The sequence below is a fragment of the Pristiophorus japonicus genome, chromosome 14 (genome assembly GCF_044704955.1).
Source record: "Pristiophorus japonicus isolate sPriJap1 chromosome 14, sPriJap1.hap1, whole genome shotgun sequence".
Lineage (NCBI taxonomy): Eukaryota > Metazoa > Chordata > Chondrichthyes > Pristiophoridae > Pristiophorus > Pristiophorus japonicus.
Genome location: NC_091990.1, coordinates 85,152,355 through 85,171,565, shown reverse-complemented (window position 1 = coordinate 85,171,565; position 19,211 = coordinate 85,152,355). Strand labels below are relative to the sequence as shown.

General features: G+C 46.7%; 1 protein-coding gene across 3 annotated transcripts in view; it reads right to left on the bottom strand.

Annotated features, from left to right (window-relative positions):
- LOC139279963 (ETS homologous factor-like) overlaps positions 1-19,211 on the bottom strand; it is a 225,238-nt gene that overhangs the window by 192,262 nt on the left and 13,765 nt on the right. For all 3 annotated transcript variants that reach the window (XM_070899326.1, XM_070899327.1, XM_070899328.1), the window contains exons 2-3: positions 14,552-14,657; positions 5,540-5,833 (exon numbers count right to left, since the gene is read on the bottom strand). In XM_070899326.1, coding sequence (XP_070755427.1) covers positions 5,540-5,833; positions 14,552-14,654 — 397 coding nt within the window. In that variant the 5' untranslated portion in view covers positions 14,655-14,657. The remainder of the gene's footprint in view (positions 1-5,539; positions 5,834-14,551; positions 14,658-19,211) is intronic.

Below are 19,211 nucleotides of genomic sequence, written 5' to 3'. Positions count from 1 at the left end.
AAATGGCAGAGACTTTGAACACATATTTTGTATCGGTCTTCATGGTAGAAAACATTAAAAACATCTCTAAAACAGACAATCAAGGGGCTATGGATGGTGGGGTGGGGGGAGGACTTAAAACAATCACTATCACTAAAGGAAAAGTATTCTAAAATAATGGAACTAAAGGTGGACCTGATGGCCTGCATCCTAGGATCTTAAAATAAGTGGCTGCAGATATAGTGGATGAATTGGTCGCAATCTACCAAAATTCCCTGGATTCTGGAGAGGTCCCAGCGGATTGGAAAACTGCAAATGTAACACCCCTACTTAAAAAAGGAGGGAGACAGAAAGCAGGAAACTATAGACCAGTTAGCCTAACATCTGTTGTTGGGAAATACTGCAGTCCATTATTAATGAAGCAGGAGCAGGACATTTGGAAAAGCATAATGCAGTCAAGCAGAGTCAGCATGGTTTTATGAAAGGGAAATCATGTTTGACAAATTTGCTGGAGTTCTTTGAGGATGTAACGAACAGGGTGGATAAGGGGGAACCAGAGGATGTAGTGTATTTGGATTTCCAGAAGACATTCGGTAAGGTGCCGCATAAAAGGTTACTGCACAAGATAAGAGCTTACGGGGTTGTTAATAATATATCAGCATGGATAGAGGATTAGCTAACTAACAGAAAACAGCGTGTACGGATAAATAAGTCATTTTCCGGTTGGCAAACAGTAACTAGTGCCACAGTGATAGGTGCTGGATCCTCAACTATTTACAATCTATATATTGAGGAGGACAAAGGGTTTGATTAGGGCAGTGAAAATGGAGTACGAGAAGAAACGTGCAGAGAACATTAAGACGGATTGCAAAAGTTTCTATAGATATGTAAAGAGAAAAAGGTTAGTAAAGACAAACGTAGGTCCCCTGCAGTCAGAATCAGGGGAAGTCATAACGGGGAACAAAGAAATGGCAGACCAATTGAACAAGTACTTTGGTTCGGTATTCACTAAAGAGGACACAAACAACCTTCCGGATATAAAAGGGGTCAGAGGGTCTAGTAAGGAGGAGGAACTGAGGGAAATCCTTATTAGTCGGGAAATTGTGTTGGGGAAATTAATGGGATTGAAGGCCGATAAATCCCCAGGGCCTGATGGGCTGCATCCCAGAGTACTTAAGGAGGTGGCCTTGGAAATAGCGGATGCATTGACAGTCATTTTCCAACATTCCATTGACTCTGGATCAGTTCCTATGGAGTGGAGGGTAGCCAATGTAACCCCACTTTTTTAAAAAGGAGGGAGAGAGAAAACAGGGAATTATAGACCGGTCAGCCTGACCTCAGTAGTGGGTAAAATGATGGAATCAATTATTAAGGATGTCATAGCAGCGCATTTGGAAAGAGGTAACATGATAGATCCAAGTCAGCATGGATTTCTGAAAGGGAAACCATGCTTGACAAATCTTCTGGAATTTTTTGAGGATGTTTCCAGTAGAGTGGACAAGGGAGAACCAGTTGATGTGGTATGTTTGGACTTTCAGAAGGCTTTCGACAAGGTCCCACGCAAGAGATTAATGTGCAAAGTTAAAGCACATGGGATTGGGGGTAGTGTGCTGACATGGATTGAGAACTGGTTGTCAGACAGGAAGCAAAGAGTAGGAGTAAATGGGTACTTTTCAGAATGGCAGGCAGTGACTAGTGGGGTACCGCAAGGTTATGTGCTGGGGCCCCAGCTGTTTACACTGTACATTAATGATTTAGACGAGGGAATTAAATGTAGTATCTCCAAATTTGCGGATGACACTAAGTTGGGTGGCAGTGTGAGCTGCGAGGAGGATGCTATGAGGCTGCAGAGTGACTTGGATAGGTTAGGTGAGTGGGCAAATGCATGGCAGATGAAGTATAATGTGGATAAATGTGAGGTTATCCACTTTGGTGGTAAAAACAGAGAGACAGACTATTATCTGAATGGTGACAGATTAGGAAAAGGGAAGGTGCAAAGAGACCTGGGTGTCATGGTACATCAGTCATTGAAGGTTGGCATGCAGGTACAGCAGGCGGTTAAGAAAGCAAATGGCATGTTGGCCTTCATAGTGAGGGGATTTGAGTACAGGGGCAGGGAGGTGTTGCTACAGTTGTACAGGGCCTTGGTGAGGCCACACCTGGAGTATTGTGTACAGTTTTGGTCTCCAACTTGAGGAAGGACATTCTTGCTATTGAGGGAGTGCAGCGAAGGTTCACCAGACTGATTCCCGGGATGGCGGGACTGACCTATCAAGAAAGACTGGATCAACTGGGCTTGTATTCACTGGAGTTCAGAAGAATGAGAGGGGACCTCATAGAAACGTTTAAAATTCTGATGGGTTCAGACAGGTTAGATGCAGGAAGAATGTTCCCAATGTTGGGGAAGTCCAGAACCAGGGGTCACAGTCTAAGGATAAGGGGTAAGCCATTTATGACCGAGATGAGGAGAAACTTCTTCACCCAGAGAGTGATGAACCTGTGGAATTCTCTACCACAGAAAGTTGTTGAGGCCAATTTACTAAATATATTCAAAAAGGAGTTAGATGAAGTCCTTACTACTAGGGGGATCAAGGGGTATGGTGAGAAAGCAGGAATGGGGTACTGAAGTTGCATGTTCAGCCATGAATTCATTGAATGGCGGTGCAGGCTAGAAGGGCCGAATGGCCTAATCCTGCACCTATTTTCTATGTTTCTATGTTTCTCATGACTTAGATGAAGGGACCGAGTGTAATGTAGCCAAGTTTGCTGATGATACAAACATGGGTGGGAAAGCAAGTTGTGAGGAAGACACAAAGAATCTGCAAAGGGATATAGACAGGCTAAGTGAGTGGGCAAACATTTTGCAGTTGGAGTAAAATGTGGGAAAGTGTGAGGTTATCCACTTTCGCAGGAAAAATAAAAAAGCAAATAATTACTTCAATGGAGAAATTACAAAATGCTGCAGTATAAAGGGATCTGGGGGTCCTTGTGCATGAAATACAAAAAGTTAGTATGCAGGTACAGCAAGTAATCAGGAAGGCAAATGGAATGCTGGCCTTTATTGCAAGGGGGATGGAGTATAAAATCAGATAAATCCTGCTCCAACTGTATAGGTATTGGTGAGACGACATCTGGAGTACTGCGTATTTGGTCTCCTTATTTAAGGAAGTATATACTAGCATTGGAGGCAGTTCAGAGAAGGTTCACTAGGTTGATTCCTGAGATGAAGAGATTGAATTATGAAGAAAGTTTGAGCAGATTAGGTCTCTCCTCATTGGAATTTAGAAGAATTAGAGATGATTTTATTGAAACTTATAAGATACTGAGGGGGCTTGACAAGGTAGATGCAGAGAGCATGTTTCCACTCGTGGGACAATCTAGAACTAGGAGGCATAGTTTAAGAATAAGGGGTTGCCCATTTAGAACTGAGATGAGGAGGAATTTCTTTTCTCAGAGGGTTGTAAATCTGTGGAATTCTCTGCCCTAGAAAGCTGTGGAAGCTGGGTTATTGAATAAATTTAAGGTGGAGATAGACAGATTTTTGTACGATAAAAAAGTAAATGGTTATGGGGAGCGGGCAGGGAAGTGGAGCTGAGCCCAAGATCAGATCAGCTGTGATCTTATCAAGTGGCGGAGCAGGCTCGAGGGGCTCCAATTTCTTATGTCCTTATGTTTTCCTCAGGACATTTAATGGGTTGGGTAGATACAGTGATGGGGCAGATTGTGGAAGGTTTGTGGGAGGAATTGGCTTGATGGGCCAATTCTCGTTTCATTTTTCCTTATGTTCTTGTGTCTGGTGTACAGATGCAAAGTGAGCCATCTCACACTGAAGCAGGGTTACTGAAGCCTGTATTAGTGCAAGTAGGACCTTGGTACCTCAATATAAAATACTCTGAGCAATCGATTCCATGAAATGCCTGTCCATTTCTCATAGCTGTACACAACCAGAAAATGATTCTGAACAGGTTAGACCTGTCTGCAGGTGAATGACTCAAATCTCCCTAAACATTGGTAAGGATGGGCATCAATTCAACAAGGTTACTGAAAAGGACCACAAAATGACATATCATAATAGGCAGTCATTGGGCGTTGTTTATGTGCGTTGTGAATTGGGAGAACAAACATCTAACCCATGTTGTGGTTGACCTGAGAATATTTAATTCTGCCCCAAATGACAAAATGTCTGACCAGTGGCATCATTCCACACTCTGTCCAGCATATATTAAACAAAACCTACTGGGGAATTTTAACTTTTCCCGCAGAGCAGGACCAGGCCATCTGTTAAGTTGCACCTGCTCCATTTGTCGTTCTGTGCCCGCCGCTCTCCGGTTTTGGTGGGGGATGAGGTGTCCACTGATGATGTCAATAGGACCCCGATGAGATGTTAACCAGGGCCTGAGTGGGGAAGCCTCCGCAACTTTCCCGACAGGCCAACAGCTAGTGGGAAGACCAAAGATGCACTCCAGGTAAGTCAGGTAAGTGAGGCCAGGAATGCCACTCCAACAGAACCTCCCTTCCCCACCCCACTCCTGCGAGACCCTACAGACCCCCCCACCACACTCCTGTGCGACCCTGCAGACCCTCACCCCACCCTCCTGCAGTCCCCCCATCACCCCACTCCTGTGTGGCCCTACAGACCCCCCCCCCCCCACTCCTGTGCGACACTGCACTCCCCCCCCACCTCCCCACCCCCACCACTTACCTGAAAGCTGGTGGGTACCAAGGGCTGCAGGATCAGCATGCCGCATTCTCCCCGCCCTCCTTCCACCTGAAACCCGCTCTGGGTTACAACTGAATCGTAAGATTGATCTGCATTCCCAGCTCCACTGATCTTGCCCACTGCCCTCATCCATTTTGATCATTCTCCAACTGCTGACTAAAGATGGCCACAGAGTGTGAGACAGGAATCCGGTACCTTTATCCAGCATGCTTTGGGAAAATACACCAAATTGGACAGCAAAGGCTCATGTGTGGGGCATGTGACTAAACCCACCAGTTTTTAGCTGCCAACCCAGTATCTTATACAAAAAGGTAGGGATATCTGATGTGTTATCAGCTCAAGATCTGTTCTCTGTAACTTAACTGAATGAATACTATTTGTAACAAGCAGACCATTTGGTTGTTAGGTTTCATTGACCTGGTGGGTGAGATCTTCATGCCTCCAGTCCCAGTACACAGTGTTCCAGATAAGACAAACATCCCCATACGAAAGAATAATACTGTATTGGGCCAAAAAGGTGGGGTGGGTAATTGTGTAAGACATGCCGAAAAATCCAGTAAAGGAAAAGCCAAGCCCCCAGGTCGGCAGAATTCTCACGATGCTTCGTGATCTCAGTGCTGATAGGAGGAAGTCTGATCTACTTTGTGTCCTGGCACAGTTACTGAGGTTGTGTTGCTTAAAGCTATGTCTGCCTTATATTACTACTTGAAACTGGTAGTAACATTTAAGTTTAAGTAGGTTAATAAAACTACCCCCATCCAGTCCAGTGGCCGTACTCTTTAGTTACCCGGCACCGAGTGTGTAAGTAAGATTAGAGGAATCTGTCACAAAGGTACTTGCCTCTCTGCACCGTCATCAAGGGCTGTTCAATTGGCTGCAGGTACTTGCTGCTCCATTTTAAGCTCTCGAGGTTGGCGAAGAGAAGCGGACCCAGAGGGCCGGTCACCTGATTGAAGTCCTGGAAAGACATGGCACATAGCTGTTCCCCGGTGACGTCAAAATCATGAAAGCGAATGCAATTAGCGTCCAACTGATTGGCGTCCAGCGTGTGCTGGAGCCACGCCCACACATGGTACTTGGTCCACAGATGTGGGAGAGTGTGATGCCATGAGCCTCCACCATACCCACCTGAAGCTGGAGGATACAAAAATAACGTGAATGGTTACGGCAAAAGTCAGAGTCTGTAATAGAAGCAGAGTCACTGCGCGCTTAGCGCTGTGTTAGCTATGGCTCAGTGGGTAGCACTCTTGCCTCTGAGTCAGGAGATTCTGGCTTCAAGTCCCACCCCAGGTATGTGAGCACATAAATCTAGGCTGACACTCCAGTCGCAATACTGACAAGTGCTGCACTGTTGCAGGTGCTGTCTTTTGGATGAGACGTTAAACGGAGGTCCCTGTTTGCCCTCTCGGGTGGATGTAAAAGACCCCATGGTGCTATTTTGAAGAAAAGCAGGGGAGTTATCCCCAGTGTCCTAGCCAATAAGTATCCCTCAATCAACATCACTAAAAGCAGATTCTCTGGTCATAAGAACATAAGAAATAGGAGCAGGAGTAGGCCATTTAGCCCCTCGAGCCTGCTCCGCCATTCAATTAGACCATGGCTGATCTGATCATGGAATCAGCTCCACTTCCTTGCCCACTTCCCATAATCCTTTATTGCCCTATCGTTCAAAAATCTGTCTATCTCCACCTTAAATATATTCAATGACCCAGCCTCCACAGCTGTCTGGGGCAGAGAATTCCACAGATTTGCAACCCTCTGAGAGAAGAAATTCCTCCTCATCTCAGTTTTAAATGGGCAGCCCCTTATTCTGAGACTATGTCCCCTAGCTTTAGTTCCCCCTGTGAGTGGAAATATCCTCTCTGCATCCACCTTGTTGAGCCCCCTCATTATCTTATAAGTTTCAATAAGATCTCGGTATTTAGGGTTAGGGTTAGGGTTCCTTCTGAACTGCAATGTGTATCAGCCCAACCTAATCAACCTTTCCTCATAAGTCAACCCCCTCATCTCTGGAATCAACCTAGTGAACCTTCTCTGAACAGCCTCCAATGCAAGTATATCCTTCCTTAAATATGGTCCTGATCACATTGGTGTTTGTGGGAGCTTGCTGTGCCCAAATTGGCTGCTGCATTTCCTACATTACAACACTTCAAAAGTACTTCATTGGTTATAGAGCACTTTAGGATGTCCTGAGGTCGTCAAAGGCGCTATATAAATGCAAGTCTTTCTTTCCTGCTGAGGTAGGACGGTGAAATTCTGCTCTGCTTGGCGACACCAGGTGTGAATGCTGCCACCAACCAACTGCTTCCTTCCATGACACTATGATGGGACATTCCCGTCAAAGCAAACATCTACTGGGATGCCGCTAATAGGACTCCTCAAAGCATCAGCTGATGAGTGTTGAGAAATCCGTAACAAAGGCTGGCGGAGCATGAAGTAGTTTCCCTTTATCAACATGTGCTTTTTGTTTGCTTCTGCTGCATTTTGTTGAATTTTTGAACTGATTTTTATTTTGAATGGTGAGTTCTGATGCTGTTTTTGAGGTACTGGCTCATCGGAGATATTAGTGGCTGAACCAGGCAGGATTTCTTTCACTGTAGCTGCCAATTCAAGTCTATCCCCAGCCTCAATCTCAGGATCTGCTCCAAGCCAGCAGCCCCAGTGAAGTCAGCAGCTCTTACTATTTAAATGAAAATAGATTTAAAACAAAAATCAATTGATAAGGAACAGTATGATGTTAGACGTGCTGGAATAGCAGTGTAAAAATGTTCCAGCACTGTCCAGCAGTCCATAGTTAATTTTATTGGTGTTAGCCTTGGTTCAATGGTAGCACTCTCACCTCTGAATCAGACAGTCATGGATTCAAGTCATGATCCAGACACCTCAGCACACTATCTCGGCTGACACTTTATTACAGTGCTGAGGGAGTGCTGCACTGTCGGAGGTGCCATCTTTCAGATGAGATGTTAAACTGAGGCTTTGTCTGCTCTCCCAGGTAGACCCCAAGGGCAATATTTGAAGAAGACCAGGAGAGTCCTCCTTAGTCTAGTCAGAATTTATTCCTCAAAGAGTATCACTAAAACAGATTAACTGGTCATGTATCTCACTGCTTTTGTGGGAGCTTGCTGTGCGCAAATTGGCTGTCACGTTTCTGAAATTACAACAGTGACTACTCTTCAAAAAATACTTCATTGGCTGTAAAGTGCTTCGGGACATCTTGAGGTTGTGAATGGTGCTATATAAATTCACGTCTTTCTTTCTATACGTGCTGTAAAATAACATTTTATTCTAACTTCTTTCCGTGCTGAATCAGTGATAAATCCCCTTTAAAATTGGGTTCTCACAGTGAGCATTTTGTGCTCAAGCTGACTATTTTGCTAAAATTATCAACACGTGGAGACCAGTCTTGGTTCTTTAGCCGCCGTGCTGTCCAGCAAAATCATGGTCTGCGATTGGTTCAGTGACCTTGCAGAGTGGTCTGCGATTGGTTCAGTGACCTTGCAGAGTGGTCTGGGATTGGTTCAATGACCTTGCAGAGTGGTGTGGGATTGGTTCAATGACCTTGCAGAGTGGTCTGGGATTGGTTCAGTGACCTTGCAGAGTGGTCTGGGATTGGTTCAGTGACCTTGCAGAGTGGTCTGGGATTGGTTCAATGACCTTGCAGAGTGGTCTGGGATTGGTTCAATGATCTTGCAGAGTGGTCTGGGATTGGTTCAGTGACCTTGCAGCATGGTCTGGGATTGGTTCAATGACCTTGCAGAGTGGTCTGGGATTGGTTCAGTGACCTTGCATAGTGAGAGCCTCAAGGTGTTCCTTGCCATTGGGATGGCTGAAATGTTTCCTTTACAGTGCTGCATATTAGAGGGGACTTGAATTAATTTCATGAAATGTAGCATGTTAACTTTTGTTTTCACATCCTGGAAATATTAAATCTTTTGTACTGTGATAGGCACATTATCAAAATACCAAATCTCAATATGACTGATGAGATGTCCCAATATTGGCCTAAAATCTATATTCTATGAATAATGATGCCTAACTGTGGTGCACATCACCAATACATCATCTGCCATGGGATAATTTGGTGGACATGTGTTTTGTAATGACAAGAACATTGGCATAGATATTCTATGGGGCCATGGGTTCAGCATGCTATAGGGGTTCGCATCTGTTGCAGATCATCATCATCATAGGCAGTCCCTCGAGTCTAAGATGACTTGCTTCCACGCCAAAAAGGGATGAGTTCACAGGTGTTCAATGAAGGACCTAATATTCCAGATCCCGAACTAAATCTTGAAGGGTGGAAGATGCCTGTGCGTGGATTTTTTTAACATGTGGTGGCCATGGCGCTTGACAGAGCTAGGTCTTGGTCCAGTGGCAAGGATCACCCAAGATGACTGGAGACCAGCTCTGCTGCACGGACCCAGTGTGCACACATATCGCAGCGTGGGCTGGCCTGTACTGCCCCTGGGCCCATGCCTCTTCCGCCTCTCCTGGGCCCCGATCACATCGCTCTACAATCTCTTGCCACTCCTTTGCCATGGATCTGTTGCAGAACTGCTTCACTGACACCAATGAAATTCATGGTGTCCAGGAGAGGGTTCTGCATGAGTGGGGTGCACCTGTGGCGGACCCCGTTACAAAACACAAGGAGCACAGGTGGTAGCTGGCTGACCATGGGGGGGTCGTCAGATGCCTCCCTTTCCGCCCCCCCTGCCCCCAGACGTGTAAGCTGGGTAATCCCTTTGATCACCTTACCCGATGCTGACAGGTGAGCCCCACTGATGCCGGGAAACCTGTGCCGATCGTATGTTGGGTCCCAACGTGAGGGCTCAGAGGCAGGAACGCTTGCCACAGGCAGTCCCTGCCCCTGGACCGACCCCCTTATGTCAATGGTCTTGTGGAGAGGAGCAGAGACTCCACCACCACAAAGCCATCCCTAAAACTGCAGTGCAAGGCCGAAACCTGGTGGGGTAAAAGTTCAGGTCCACCCGAAACAGGTCGCACGTACCGCTGCTGAAGTGTTTTTCCCGCCGCATCGGATGAGGTGGCCTCTTTTGTGAAATCCAGCTCTTTGTTGTTTTTTTTGAAGTGGAGCGGAAGTCGCTGATGATGGGGGTGGAAGTGGGGCGGAGAGCAGAAGATTGATAAGGAGGCGGAGCTGGAGGTAGGACAGAGTCTCCGCTGCTGTCAGTCATCAGCAGAGCAGTGATGATGTCATGAGGCTTGTGCGCCACCACGTCTCACCCCCCCTTCACTTAAAGGGGAGGGCCGCTGTGCGCTCTGCGAAGATTTTAGTTAGGTCCACCCGGCCACCAGGGAGGGTTTCAGCCAGGCCACCCACCTGGCACCCAAAGAGAGGGTGCCGGACTGCCTGTTGGCGGCCCGGCCGAACCCGGGGGCATAATTGTCCGGCCAATCTGGAAGTGGGCTGGCAAAAAAAAAAAATGGCAGCCGCGACAGTGTGCCCTCCCCTTGAATGACCGCGGCTCAGCCATGTCCCACACACACACAACAGGGTGCACTGACAGAAAAGGCTGTTGGGGGCACCGAGCGGCGGAGCGAAGAGTTATCAAGCTGAATTTAGACAGCGGTGTGCGCTTTGATTACGCACTTGGGACCGGTTGGCAGCAGCGGGGCAGAAATGGGAACCGCCGGAACATCCAGCAAGGTGAACTTCGCTAGCGGCGGCCAGTCGACTCCAAATCGGCAGCCCATGGACTCTGCCGCTTGGCCGCCACTTTCTGGCATTAAGAGGCCTTTTCAGGAGGCTGAATTTCGGCCCCAGTGCATCTGGGTCCCAACCACGTTTGAAGCTCCCATTGAACTTGCAACAGAAGTTTGGCAAGACAGCCACAGAATTCAAGAACATTAGTTCAAATGATACACATTGTATTATTCTGCTGCTAAGTTGAGAGAGAGACTTGCATTTATATAGCGCCTTTCACACCCAAAGCGCTTTTTCTTTTCTTTTTGTTCAGGGTGGATGCTGTTTATAACCTGCCCTCTCCCTTTAAGTCAACATCTAATTGTTATAAATAGGCACGACCTGAAGCGAATTAGAAGCTGTTAGTTATGTGCTGAGGACAATTAATGGAGAACATTCTATGTATATTGGTAGCTGGAGAAACCAGCAATCTTTTTTCCAAGTGTGACAGAGGTTTACCTAGTGGTGTTGCTGCATCACAAAATATATATAATCTGCAGTGAGGCTCCTCATAGGAAGAATGTGCTGCATTATAGGGACAAGTGTCGTACTGTGGTGATGAAGCGTGGGTACGAGTTCCTTTAACTCCACCAAGTTCTAATTGATAAAGAAACATCGGTGAGTTCATTCAGAGGTTACACCGGGAGCTCTGGCCTGGATCTCCAGCTTAGATACTGATATTTGATTTGCTACTACCGTACGAAAGAAGAAGATTCAGAGGTTAATTGCTGCTCAGACTCGTGGCTCTGTTAATTTAAGTCATTTTAGACGATGCAGACAATCTGGGGTCGATTTTAACTTGGGATGGGATCGGGACGTGAGGGCCCCCAAATCAGGCAGCGCACCAGGACATCGTAAAGCTGGCGAGGACTGGCTGGAGATTGGCGGCCTGGTTGGTCAATCAAATTGGCAGCAAGCCCACCCCCCACCTAGGACGTGCAATTTCCAACAGGACTCCCAGGCCATTATTTAAAGGGTGAATGTTCCTCCTAAAGGAGTGGCATTTACTCAATTCCGAGACTGCTTTCGGCTTCCGTAATTACTTTGGTGCTTCTAGGCAATGGCTGCAAGGAGGGGATAAGGTGTCCCCCAGGTTTTTGGACATGCTGCTCCTGTAATTGCTGCTCATGCTCCTCCTGTAGCCAGTACAGTGTAGCCAGAGCATCACCCATCCTGAGGTTTTCCTGCTTTGAGGGCAAGTAACCGGAAGTCCCTTCAAATGGAAGTCAATGTCCAAAATCACCGATTAGTTAAGTTGCAGATCACTCTATAATCCAACAAGCTCAGTCACAATCACACATAGCTGATCTGAGTGCCTGTAACTCATGATCACTTCTAATCCTTCAGACTATTGACTCTACATCACTCCCATCAGGTTTCCCCTAACGAGCTGGCCAATGGGCGGGACTTTGTGTGTTAGCTTCGGGATCCCAATCACATGATCGGATCCGATTAGCATCGCATTCAACAGGCTCCCTCTTGCCTTCAACAGGGGCCTCAGACAACTTCAAAGTCGGCAAAGGTAAGGGGCAAAAAATTGCGGTTGGAGGCTTCCCGCGGACAGATGCCTCTGACCAAAATGTTTTTAATGTAAGTAACTGGTGATCCCAGAAGAATGAGCACTTGCTCTCCGAGGCCGAGATGCACAACCCAGTGCATCCTGGGATCACATGGGCTTGGCCCAACAATCACAATGTAGTATTTGCATTCATAGTAATGGGAGCTCTGTTACTATCAATGAGAATACACTCAAAATCAAATAAATCACAAACATAAATTTAAAAAAACACTTCACTTTTAAAAAAATAATAGAAATTGCATTAAATTAAATGTTTTAGAGAAAAATTTATTTTTTTGAATTTTAAAAAAAATGTTTTAATAGTGTGAAAAATAAACTTGCCTTTATACACAGGGTTTTTAATATAAAAATAAGTAATAACATTTATTTTTTCGATCTATTAAAACTCTTACACTGGTAAATCCAGGCCCTGCGCCTGTTTTTACCAGGTGTAAGAGTTTGAAGGACATTCGCTGGGAAAAAGTTGGGCAAATACCCCAACTCTCCGCCCACGAAGGCCCTTCTCCTGGGGATGCAACAATCTGTCAAAAGGTCACAAGAGCCGGGTTCAGGTGCATGTGCTTTGCGTGCCTAAACCCGGATTTTGCGGGGCCTCTTCGGGCGCATGCGCACATCGTACGCACCCGGAGAGGCCGCTATTTCAGGGCCAATATGTCGTCGAGCGGGGCAGTTCGGCCTTGGGCTGGTAAATGGAGTCTGACGATTTTAATTCCTCGCACCAACTGTTTCCGGATAAAGGAGGCAACTTAACAGCGGCCACCGGAGAGTTTTTCTGCACATTTGAATTGCCTACCTTTCAAAGTGTGACATAGATTTGTCCTATTGTGTGCAGTGTGAGAACAGGTAGGAAATGTGCACTAAAGTTTGTCTATCTTATGGTGTCAGAGTAGATCACTCTGCATTTCATAGAAACATAGAAAATAGGTGCAGGAGTAGGCCATTCGGCCCTTCTAAGCAGATAATCCCATAGTCGGTAGTTTCTTTAAAGCAGAAACATTGTCATTGGCTTTTCAAAAGTTGACATACTGACACATTTAGTAAAGCTGTTGTACGTTTGACTTCATGATGCTTCAGCTTCATATCCTTGTGTGATTATTGGTCATAGAAACATAGAAAATAGGTGCAGGAGTAGGTCATTCGGCCTTCGAGCCTGCACCACCATTCAATATGATCATGGCTGATCATGCATTTCAGTCCCCCATTCCTGCTTTCTCTCCATATCCCTTGATCCCTCTAGCCGTGTGGGCCCCATCTAACTCCCTTTTGAATATATCTAATGAACTGGCCTCAACAACTTTTTTTGTGGTAGAGAATTCCACAGGTTCACAACTCTCTGGGTGAAGAAGTTTCTCCTCATCTCGGTCCTAAATGGCTTACCCCTTATCCTTAGACTGTGACCCCTGGTTCTGGACTTCCCCTACATTGGGAACATTCTTCCTGCATCTAACCTGTCCAATCCTGTCAGAATCTTATATGTTTCTATGAGATCCCCTCTTATAGAAAGCAGAGCAGCTGATCCGCAAAATCCTGCATATCCACTGGGAGGATTGACGCACCAACGTCTGTGTTCTCGCTCAGGCCAACATCCCCAGCATCGAAGCACTGACCACACTTGATCAGCTCCGTTGGGCGGGCCACATCGTCCGCATGCCCGACACGAGATTCCCAAACCAAGCGTTCTACTCGGAACTCCTTCACGGCAAGTGAGCCCCTGGTGGGCAGAGGAAACATTTCAAGGACACCCTCAAAACCTCCTTGATAAAGTGCAACACCCCCACCGACACCTGGGAATCTCTGGCCCAAGACCGCTCAAAGTGGAGGAAGAGCATCCGGGAGGGCGTTGAGCACCTGGAGTCTTGTCACCGAGAGCATGCAGAAATCAAGCGCAGACAGCGGAAGGAGCGTGCAGCAAACCAGACTCCCCACCCACCCTTTCCTTCAACCACTGTCTGTCCCACCTGTGACAGAGACTGTAATTCCCGTATTGAACTGTTCAATCACCTTGAGAACTCACTTTTAGAGTGGAAGCAAGTCTTCCTCGATTTCGAGGGACTGCCTATGATGATGATGAGCCCTTATCTTTGAATTGTTATGGCCAATGTGCTGACTGTATAATAGACTATAAGGAAAAGCAAACGCAGAAGTATAAATGAGTTGAAAAGATGTGTTTTGACAAAGAGGGATTGAAGGATAAGGGGAGAAGGTGGGTTGGTCACTGAAAAGGGTGGCTTTGTGGACCTAATGTCCATTTTCTGTTTCTAAAATTGCCTGGGGTAGATCTTGACTTTGTGCGCTTGTGTAAAACAGGGGAGTTAGCAACTTGTTTTACATCTCTCCCAATAATTATTTCCAACAGAAATTGAATTCAATGGAACTAGAAATTGGGAGAGATGTATAACAGGCTAACTGGTAGCGAGCGATGTATAATGGGCTAATTGGGAACGATGTATAACGGGCTAATTGATAGAAATGAAAACAGACACATTTTACACCATGAGACAAAATCAAAATCTACCCCCGCCGTTTTTAAATGTGCATTTTTGTAAATGTCATCTCTAAATCTTACCGTTGCTTTCAGGGCCGAGGGTGCTCCATGTGGGTGGTAATTGCTGAGGTACAGGGTGGCTTCTGAACTGAGCATTCATTACACTTCTGTCCTGCAGAATCATGATCTGGAAACGGAGGGAAATAATGATCTCATTAACAAGCTTAAAGTTAAGGCAATCAAAAGGGAAGTGATTTGTAGTTGCTTGTAAACTCATGCAGTCAAACAGAGGGCAATTGTAACATTCTGGCTGCAGGTCAGAAGAACACAGCAAAGAATGGATATCTTTCTTCCCAACATTTGCTTAAGGCGATTTTAAATTGTTAACAGTGGGATAAGGAACAGTGTATTTCTTTAATCTCACTAATGACAGAACAAGTTAGATGAGATGAGGCTTGGTTCAATTCGGTAAGCAACGTGAGGAAGAAAGGGTGGGAAGAGTTAATTCGAGGATGAGGCTCGTGTGGTGTATACACACTGCGCAACTGGTTGAGTCAAACGGCCTGTTTCTGTGCCAGGTATTTCTATGTAATTCACAGTAACGACCCATCGAATAAACCCTCTTCAAAAGCAAAACACTGCAGATGCTGCAATCTGAAATAAAAACAGAAAATGCTGGAAATACTCAGCCGGTCAGGCAGCATCTGTGGCGAGAGAAACAGATTTAATGTTTCAGGTCGATGACCCTGCGTCAGAACTGGAAAAAGTTAGAGCTGTAACAGGTTTTTAAGCAGGTGTAGTGGCAGGGAAAGTGGGGAAGGGAGGAAAGAATAAAAGGGAAGGTCTGTGATAGGGTGGAGGGCAGGAGTGATTAAGAGAGATTAAGGGATGATGGTGCAAGGCAAAAGGAGATGGTAATGGGACAAGTTAAGAAACAAAAGATGAATCTAGATAGGGTGTGAATGGAGATGGCAGAGTCATCAACAGCTGCTGTGGGAAAGAGAGAAAAAACAGAAAAAACAAAAAAAAATATGGGCAGTGGTTATGCTCTGAAATTGTTGAACTCGATGTTGAGTCCAGAAGGCTGTAAAGTGCCTAAACGAAAGATGAGGTGCTGTTCTTCGAGCTTGCGTTGACCTTCATTGGAACATTGTTGGATGCAAAGTGAATGACATTTTCTAGTTCAGGGCGAGAGCAGGAAACGTCACCGATAGTTATCAATGTACCGGAAAAAGCGGCGAGGAAGGGGACCCGAGTAGGACTGGAACAAAGAATGTTCCACACATCCCACGAAAAGGCAGGCATAGCCAGGAGTTCCCATAGCAACACCTTTAATTTGGAGGACATGAGTGGAGTCAAAGGAGAAGTTGTTCAATGTGAGAACAGGGTCAGCCAGGCGGAGGAGGGTGGAGGTGGATGGGGACTGGTTGGGCCTCTGCTCGAGGAAGAAGCGGAGCACCCTCCGGCCGTCCTGGTGGGGGATGGAAGTGTAGAGGGATTGGACGTCCATAGTGAAAAGGAGACGGTTGGGGTCAGGAAACTGTTAAAGTGGAGGGGGGCATCGGAAGACTCATGGATGTGGGTGGGAAGATCCTTGCTTCTGTCCTACAGCCCAGGGAAGAACCTCCTTTCCTTGCAGACTCCCAGCTTTCATAGCTTACTGCCTCCCGACTGTTCTGTATCCTATTTCTAAAAACAGGCTGCCATTTTGGTGTCTGTGTCTCTCTTTATTTAAAAGCCTGACTCCAGTGTCAGTTTACAGTCAAATCCCACTCGCTCTTCCCTACCCAGGAACTTTAGCCCACCAGCCTATCTTGGCAATGAGCCTCTGCTCAATTCAAATGAATAAAATTGGCAAAGTGACAAAGCAGCAATGAATGCCAACAGTCACTGGAATGTCATATTATCTCTGATCATTTGTAGGATTCAGGTTCCGCCTGACTCTTTATCTAGCTGTTGGCCTTGCTGTCTTGTGGACTTAACCTCTCGAGAGCTAGGTTTAGCTCAGTATTAGCATTCTAAACATATATTACAGCAAGGAGCTGCTTGACATGGCCAATATACAGTAGACATCTCAAAGCACTGGAGAAGTACCACCAACGCTGCCTCTGCAAAATCCTGCAAATCCACTGGGAGGATAGACACACCAATGTCAGTGTTCTCGCTCAGGCCAACATCCCCAGCATCGAAGCACTGACCACACTCGACCAGCTCCGATGGGCGGGCCACATCGTCCGCATGCCCAAAGCAAGCGCTCCTCGAAGCTCTGACATGGCAAGCGAGCCCCAGATGGGCAGAGGAAACATTTCAAAGCTTCCTTGATAAAGTGCAACATCCCCACCGGCACCTGGGAATTCCTGGCCCAAGACCGCCACAAGTGGAGGAACAGCATCTGGGAGGGCGCTGAGCACCTTGAGTCTCGTCACCGAGAGCATGCAGAAATCAAGCGGAAGGAGCATGCAGCAAACAGTCCCACACTCCCTTTCCTTCAACGACTATCTGTCCCACCTGTGACAGAGACTGTAATTCCCGTATTGGATTGTTCAGTCACCTGAGAACTCACTTTTAGAGTGGAAGCAAGTCTTCCTCAATTTCGAGGGACTGCCTATGATGACAGCATTCCCATGATGGCTTGATCTAAAATCCTGAAATGGGACAATTACATTTTACACACACATGTACAGGCTCTGTGCATCCCAGTTCTCAAGGATTCTAATTCTGATCACTCTGTCGTTAAAAAGCTCTGAACTGTGGCATTTGCACTCACTGCACCAGTCCCTGGAATAAGGTGTTAAACGAACCTGCTTAGCAGCGTAATAACCTGTACTACTTCCAAAGATAACAAAGGGAGTGGTTGTAGACAGTAAGGCATTCATTCATTATTTACATTTCCATTGTTTGTGTGGAATATAAAGCAGTAAAAGCTGAAGGACAATCACTATCATTAGAGGCCACAGACAGGATCTTCTAGCGTGAGCGAGCACCAATGTTTGCTCAGTGTCCGGGTCTCTGAATCAGGAGGCTCAGAGATGGCTCCCTTCTACCCTCCGTTCTCCCAACACACCGTGTCATCTGCTGCTCCTCCTGCACGCCATGTCAGCACATATTTACAATGGTTTACAGTGTTCCTCACTGTATCACGCAAGGGGGGCGGTCTGGGGATCACTGTGTCACGGGGGGGGTCTGGGGATCACTGTGTCATGGGGGGCAGGGGTGTCTCGGGATTAATGTGCCATGGCAGGGCAGGGGGGGGGGTTGTTCTGGGGATCACTGTGTTATTGGGGTGGGGGGGTGTGTCCTGGGGATCACTGTGTCACAGGGGGGGGGGGGGGTCTCGGGATCAATGTGCCACGGAGAGGGGGGTTGTTCTGGGGATCATTGTGTGACGGGGGGGGTGGGGTGTTCTGGGGATCACTGTGTCACGGGGGGGGGGGTCTCGGTATCAATGTGCCACGGGGGGGGGGGTTGTTCTGGGGATCACTGTGTCACGGGGGGGGGTCCAGTGATCAGCAAGTCACGGGAGGGTCCTGGAAATCGTCACGTCACGCGAGAGAGGGTGGGGGGTTTTGGGGGATCGTCGTGCAGCCAGTTTTCTAATGTCATGATACAAAAATGCACTGGCATAGCTTCAGTTTCACATCTCGGGTGACTCAGTATAGGTAGAAGCTAAATCTGACAGCAGCTTGCAACAGCCTGGAATATTTAACTTGAGATGGGGCCAGAAAGGGTGGGATGGGCCTGGAGATCATTGTGTCACACTACAACCCTTTCTATTTGTAAGTGTCATCGATGGCAACTCCGGATCAACTTCTCAGAGAGTGCACTGTGCTCTATGTCCATTCCCAGTCTATGCTGATTTCTTGGGCAGGGGATGTGGGGGGCAGAGAATGGAGAGTGATGCCAATCACACCAAGAAACGATTCTCCTTTAATACTGAACTGCTTCAATTCCGTACCTATTTGAAAGTGTCGCCTCGGTTTTATGTGGATTTCTGAAATCATTTGAGGCAACACATGGTGTAGAGCCAATACTGTAGAATTTGGATGAGGAATTCAACAGGAGTGAGGGCTGTGAGCTAGCAGGCTTTCCTCTCTGATGAAGGATCCAAACATGATAACGTCAGCCTGCCACTTCTCCACCACGGGAACTGCCTGACCTGCTGAGTGCTTCTGGCACTTTCTGTTTGAGTTTGGTCTTTGGTTCCAAAATGCTTTACAGCTAATGAAGTACTTTTGAATTGTCATTGTTAGATATGACCCTTGCTGCTAAAGGGATCAAGGGGTATGGAGAGAAAGGAGGAACGGGGTACTGAAGGAATGATCAGCCATGATCTTATTGAATGGTGGTGCAGGCTCGAAGGGCCGGATGGCCTACTCCTGCACCTATTTTCTATGATTCTATGTTTCTATGTCATCGCTGTTGGAATGTAGGAAATGCAGCCAGCAATTTGCAGAAAGCACGCTCCCACAAATAGCAACAAACAGGAGCAGATAATCTGCTTTTTAGATATTGGTTAGGGGATATGTATTGGCCAGTTTATTAGGGAGAACTCCCCTGCTCTTCTTTGATTGGTACCCTAGGATCTTTTGCACCTACCTGAGAGGGCAGACAGAGCCTCATTTTAACGTCTCATCCAAAAGCTGGCACCTCTGACCGTGCAGCACTCCCTCAGTACTGCACTGGAGTGTCAGCATAGATGACGTGCTCAAGTCTCTGCAATGGGACTTGAACCCATCACCTT